Raw genomic sequence first — 7,008 nt, 5'->3', positions numbered from 1 at the left:
AGCAAAGCAATTTAGCTTTAAGTGCTATGATTTCAAAAAAAAAAAACTGGCCTCCTCCACCCCTAAATAGCCAGCCATCACTCGCCCTATTTCCCCTTCACTCAAGACAGCTCACTGAGTTGTTATGAAGGAGGGGGAAAAATGTAACTATAGTCACCGGTAGCCACCAGTAAATATAATTATTTTACATAGCAAAGCAATTTAGCTTTAAATGCTATGATTTAAAAAAAAAAAAAAAAACTGGCCTCCTCCACCCCTAAATAGCCAGCCATCACTCGCCTTATTTCCCCATCACCCAGGACAGCTCAATGAGTTGTTCTGGAGGAGGGGGAAAAGTGTAGTTATCGTCACCGGTAGCCACCGGTAAATATAACTAGAATGTTGCTTATCTCTTATGTAGTATAAGTATAGCATAACACTATACATATAGTGTCATAAGGCTCTGTCTCTGGGGCATGTGGTGTACATGGTATGCCAAGGCACATCATAATGCCACACATAAAAGTCCCTACTGGGAACTTACCTCCCTTACCTCATCCATATTTTTGGCCATCCTTTGAACAGGGATGTTTTTGATGTTCTTCTGGAGTCCTGATCCTGGGTCCTTCTTTGGGCTTAGGAAGACAGCTTGCTCTGGTGGTATTAAGGAGCTGGTGGATGATTTGGGGTTTTCCAGCTGATGTTGGTAAATGAAAACCCTGTAAAAAAGGCCTGGTGGTCTGCTGAGAGGGCTGCGTTGTTAGCCTCTGCCGCTTCCAGAATTTGGAGATTGAATGGTCTGGAGCCGCGCTGGATGTTGCTTGGCTATAAGAGAAAAAGGAAGTACAAGTCGGTAAGTACATGAGAATAATATATAGTAAAGTTCTGGAAAGCTAGAGGTCCTCTACATACTGTAAGTCAAGCAATGATTGGCAGATTTTTGCACTTTCTGCCAATTAATTAACATGTATGGTGATTTCTCATCTCTCCACTGACAAATTTGACCTCAGGTTCTTTACCTTCATAAAGGAAATATTAGTTGTTAAAGCCTCATCCCAGCATAGTAGTGAGGTTCAGACCAGTCCCCTGCACTCTAATTAGTAACATTACAAATTTGGAAAAAGAGAATAAATCTGTGTGAAACTATCAATCTATGAGTCTGTATAAAACATCTCCTCTAATACTTACTCCCACAGGAACATGTGGCGGACACATACTAAGGGATTCCACCGAGTCCCAGTCAATACGCTGGAAAAACCTATGGGCTCTGATGTTACCATTGACTCCAAGGCGCCTGGCAGGATCTTTCCGGAGGAGCTACAAAAGAAAAAAAAAATTACATTCATATAACAGCTTAATAAATAAATTTGAAATAGAAAAATAAACATTATTTTTTTTAAAGCTATATATTGGTGTTTTTATTCTAAAATCTACAATATTACATGAGAGGTAATACATACCATTGCTACATCCCTACAATATATTGAACTCATAAACCCTTGATCTACCTTGAGATTGAGACATTTATGTTCTATCAAGAGAGCTGGATATAATAGTAATTTACAGCTATCGCTATAGTTAATCACAATAACATTAAAGTAATATAACTTATATCATATACTGACCTTTTTAATGATGTTCTTCGCTTCCTTGCTGGAAGCACTGAAGAGTCCTCGATGGTATTTGAACCTGCTGGTAAACATAATGTTTAAAATGATGCCAAAAGCGTACCAGTCTACTCCAGCATTGTACTCCTCCGCAGCCAGCATCTCAGGAGCAATGAAGCCCGGTGTCCCAGCGTATTCGGTAGCTGTCCGGTCTCCATAGATGTTCTCAATTGCTAGTCCGAAGTCGGCAATCTTTATATGGCCCGTCGCAGCCACCAAGATGTTGGACGGCTTGAGATCTCTGTGAAGAAGAAGACAAATGGATTCTTATCGGTGTCCGTTCTATAATGATCAATAATGCTTTGTATAGTTATAGCCATCACTGGGAATGGAGGATTAGATGTATTTCTAGTTACCGGTGGATGATGCCCTTGGAATGCAGGTGTTGAATTCCGCACACAAGTTCTGCGGCGTAGAATCTGGCAGAAAGGAAAGAGGAGAGAGAGAATAATATTTAGTGAATGAGAAATTCAGAAATATATACTGCTCACTAGACTAAACAGGCAGAATTTTTCCGGGTTTTATTTTCATGTTTATTATATGCATAGATTTATACTGATTATAGTGCACCTGGACCTACTCATCTGAACATTTGGAACACAGGTATTAATAGACAATCATAAAAATAAGGAATAAAAACGATTACTCTTAAAAGTATAACATATCCACCAATCACTTTTTTTTCAACTTCTTCAAATATATAAATGTTTATCTTGAATTAGATTTATCTGTTTTATTTTTAGGTTTTTCTTATGGAGAACTTCCTGGCATATGGGAGGTACCCATTACCTGAGTAGTGTAATTACTGATTATATTATAAGTAAAAGCCATCCCATATATCCACTCCTGAGCATCGTGTGTTAATAATAGTAAGTTGTGAAACAGATTTGTATGTGATTACATATTAATAATTTAAGAGGTTGTCCACCACTTTAACATTGACGGCCTATACTTATGATAGGTCATCATTGTCTGAGCGGTGGGGGTCTGACACCCAGCACACCCATTGATCAACTGTTCATGGCAGGAAATGATAAGTGATGGCGCTGCACAGCGCAGGTCCCTCTACTATATAGTGTCCGCGGTCGGGTATTGCACATCTACCACCTACTGAATAGAATAGGTCGTGGACGCAGATGTGCAGTACCCAGCCACGACTACTATACAGTAGACGAAGCTGTGCTGTGCAGTTACAGTCATATGTAAAAGTTTGGGCACCCCTATTAATGTTAACCTTTTTTCTTTATAACAATTTTGGTTTTTGCAACATGTATTTCAGTTTCATATATCTAATAACTGATGGACTCAGTTATATTTCTGGATTCAAATGAGGTTTATTGTACTAACAGAAAATGTGCAATCTGCATTTAAACAAAATTTGACCGGTGCAAAAGTATGGGCACCCTTATCATTTTCTTGATTTGAACACTCCTAACTACTTTTTACTGACTTCCTGAAGCACTATATTGGTTTTGTAACCTCATTGAGCTTTGAACTTCATAGCCAGGTGTATCAAATCATGAGAAAAGGTATTTAAAGTGGCCACTTGCAAGTAGTTCTCCTATTTGAGTCTCCTATGAAGAGTGGCATCATAGGCTCCTCAAAACAACTCTCAAATGATCTGAAAACAAAGATTATTCAACATAGCTTTTCAGGGGAAGGATACAAAAAGTTGTCTCAGAGATTTAACCTGTCAGTTTCCACTGTGAGGAACATAGTAAGGAAATGGAAGAACACAGGTACAGTTCTTGTTAAGCCCAGAAGTGGCAGGCCAAGAAAAATATCAGAAAGGCAGAGAAGAGGAATGGTGAGAACAGTCAAGGACAATCCACAGACCACCTCCAAAGACCGGCAGCATCATTTTGCTGCAGATGGTGTCACTGTGCATCGGTCAACAATACAGCGCACTTTGCACAAGGAGAAGCTGTATGGGAGAGTGATGCGAAAGAAGCCGTTTCTGCAAGCACGCCACAAACAGAGTCGCCTGAGGTATGCAAAAGCACATTTGGACAAGCCAGTTACATTTTGGAAGAAGGTCCTGTGGACTGATGAAACAAAGATTGAGTTGTTTGGTCATACAAAAAGGCGTTATGCATGCGCTGTATTGTTGACCGATTCACAGTGACACCATCTGCAGCAAGATGATGCTGCAGGTCTTTGGAGGTGGTCTGTGGATTGTCCTTGACTGTTCTCACCATTCTTCTTCTCTGCCTTTCTGATATTTTTCTTGGCCTGCCACTTCTGGGCTTAACAAGAACTGTACCTGTGTTCTTCCATTTCCTTACTATGTTCCTCACAGTGGAAACTGACAGGTTAAATCTCTGAGACAACTTTTTGTATCCTTCCCCTGAAAAGCTATGTTGAATAATCTTTGTTTTCAGATCATTTGAGAGTTGTTTTGAGGAGCCCATGATGCCACTCTTCATAGGAGAATCACATAGGAGAACTACTTGCAAGTGGCCACTTTAAAAACCTTTTCTCATGATTTGATACACCTGGCTATGAAGTTCAAAGCTCAATGAGGTTACAAAACCAATTTAGTGCTTCAGGAAGTCAGTAAAAAGTAGTTAGGAGTGTTCAAATCAAGAAAATAAGGGTGCCCATACTTTTGCACCGGTCAAATTTTGTTTAAATGCAGATTGCATATTTTCTGTTAGCACAATAAACCTCATTTGAATCCAGAAATATAACTGAGTCCATCAGTTATTAGATATATGAAACTGAAATAGCTGTTGCAAAAACCAAAATTGTTATAAAGAAAAAAGGTTAACATTAATAGGGGTGCCCAAACTTTTACATATGACTGTACCTAGCTAGTCAGTTTTGGCCATCACCGACACCATGGACTGGACAGCTGATTGAAGGGGATGCCAGGTGTTGCACGCCCAGCAATCAGACGTTGATGACCTACCTTAGGAGAGGACATCAATGATAAAGTAGTGGACATCCTCTTTAAGTTCCTTCTTGCCTATAGGATACACAATTGCTACTATTACAGTGTTAATTTATATGGTGTTAATGGGTTATCCAGGATAAGAAAAACATGACAGCTTTCTTTATAAAACGTCACTTCAATAAACTGAATGAGGATGAGCTGCAGTACCATACACAACCTGTGGGCAGGTGTGGTGCTATTTTTAGTGGAAAAAAAAGTCATATTTTCCTAAGTGTGTCACTAATAAAATCCCTGTGAATGGAAGACAGGAATTTACCTGAACCTTAGGGCTAACAATCTAATCAATCTAGTCAGTCTCGTTTAGAAAATACCAAGCTGTATTGCTTAGACTATGTCTACTGTACCGTGCACTGGCGATGTCAAGAGGCCCTTTCCTCATCAGCAGATGGTGGAAATCGCCACAGGTGACATACTCCATCCCAAGAAGCACAAGCTCCTGTCAGACAAGATGTAGAAATCAGTCGTATGATAAAGTCATTGTAGCCTCCATGCATTTACTAACACTCAATGATTATTTCTTCTGCATAGTGGTAGACATTTTGATGAGAGCGAAATTTGGATTTTCCTTAGATCCCATAGTTTTTGTGATTGAACTCTATTCCCCTTACTCATGAAGATATAGTTACATAGTAATAGCAATAATGACACTTTATTCTTTTTACTATGTGCTTATTGGTTATTCTAAGTAGACACACGTAGAAAATATATCTACATATGTAGGATGTGATTACTTTTCATTGTTATGTTGACTTCTGCATTTCTCACCATTGTAAAGTGTTCATTAAGAATGACATCCATAGGGGTGGACAAATGACTTCAGATTTTGGGAGCCAGTTGGACCACTCCAAGATATTCCATGGACTTCAATCGAGAAACCCAAAAAGATACCCATCAACATGATATTTCTAGGCACATTGCCTGGTTCCCAGGGTTTGTCCAGTGTTCCCACAGTAGGTGACAGCTACACATACAGTACAAGGAGCAGGACGTTAACATGTTTTCAATGCTGAAATGATAGCAAACACCATATGTAAATGTGGATATGCTCTGTGCATATAGATGAGTGCACTTTATGGTTTATCCAATACTAATGAAGCGGTTGCAATTTTACCTTGGTCTGAAAGGCAAATGTGCCATGAAGAAGGAATGGATTGCCAGACGCAAGTTGTAACACACGCCGCTCCACCATCACGCGCTCCTCTCCTTCAGCTAGCAGGTTCCGCTTTGTGATGACTTTAACAGCAAATTGCTGGTGGGTATATCTATCTTCCGCCAACACCACCTACAAAAGAATGGTCATTAGTTGATGAACTTCATTATAGGGGTTGTTCATGCTTGGGGTACAAATCAACCGTCACTTTATGTGACTGCAGACTAGTGAGGATTCTTCAGTGTTGGGAGCGGGTGGTCATTTATTCAGCCTTGCTCAATTCACTTGTATTGAGCGAGACTGCACACATCTCGTTGGAATGTGACACCATTTATGCAAATTGCATATCTTCAGTTATGGTCCCGCCCGTTCCTGGTGCCGGCACTGGCACCAGAGAATGTTGACAGCAGGCACAGCCGCTTTAAATAAGTGTGGTGGGGAGCAGGAAAGTGACACCAGCTTTGGACTGGGATGCCAAGGGCCCACCAGTAACATTGACTTTAAGGGGCCCACTTTTCACCTGCATACAAATATTACACTACCCTCGTTCACAATTGTACCTATATCTCTAAATAATAATAAGCTAGGTAGTTTGGTTAATGAATGATGAGATGCTGCTTTTTTCTGTACAGAATAAATCAAGTCAATTATACTAAATACTATCCATATAGTGGGGTTGGGGGCCCAGATCTGCACAGGGGCCCACCGGGGGATCCCCCTGTTACCCAGTGGGCCAGTCTGAGCCTGAGTGACACCATTGATATTGCTTTATAATAATGTTATATTTATACAGTTTCCTACTAGTTACATACAGGAGACCTAATAGATATACACATGGGCACTGAGTAATAACCCACTAGAATTACCCATTAAAGATAGGAAGATAAAGGATTATTTCTGTCTTAGCCATGCATGACTTATGGATATGGGACGGACCCCCACACCATCTTAAAACCACCATAACTGCAGCAAACCTAGGCACTAGAATAAATACACAACACATTATTTTGGTTGTCAAAATGGCCACAGCTTTATTTAAATCACAGGATTAAAACAATCACAGTAGGAGTCAGGTGAAGTGCTAGGACATTGGGATTCACAAGTACTGTGATATCCCCAGCTGTCTGACATACAGAACCAGGACAGGCAGCCATAAAGGGGCGGCACGCACTGGCTTGCCATTCAAGCAGAGCCAGTAAACTTTCAGGGCACCAATGATCCTATTATCCTCGCTCCTGTGCTTAACCACTGTGCCC

General features: G+C 40.3%; 1 protein-coding gene across 1 annotated transcript; it reads right to left on the bottom strand.

Annotated features, from left to right (window-relative positions):
• Window positions 1-314: 314 nt before the first annotated feature.
• On the bottom strand, window positions 315-5,020 carry LOC141078697 (protein kinase C delta type-like). Its single transcript, XM_073565210.1, has 5 exons — window positions 4,947-5,020; window positions 2,003-2,065; window positions 1,605-1,887; window positions 1,168-1,296; window positions 315-804 (listed from the first exon to the last, which is right to left on the bottom strand). The coding sequence occupies exons 1-5, from the start codon at window positions 5,018-5,020 to the stop codon at window positions 643-645; spliced, it is 711 nt and encodes a 236-aa protein (XP_073421311.1). The 3' UTR covers window positions 315-642.
• Window positions 5,021-7,008: the final 1,988 nt, after the last annotated feature.

This window comes from Dendrobates tinctorius, unplaced genomic scaffold (assembly GCF_039654945.1).
Source record: "Dendrobates tinctorius isolate UK_male_01 unplaced genomic scaffold, ASM3965494v1 ptg000016l, whole genome shotgun sequence".
NCBI classification, from domain to species: Eukaryota; Metazoa; Chordata; class Amphibia; order Anura; family Dendrobatidae; genus Dendrobates; species Dendrobates tinctorius.
The sequence above is the reverse complement of the archived record's forward strand: the minus strand, read 5'-3'. Positions and strand labels throughout refer to the sequence as shown.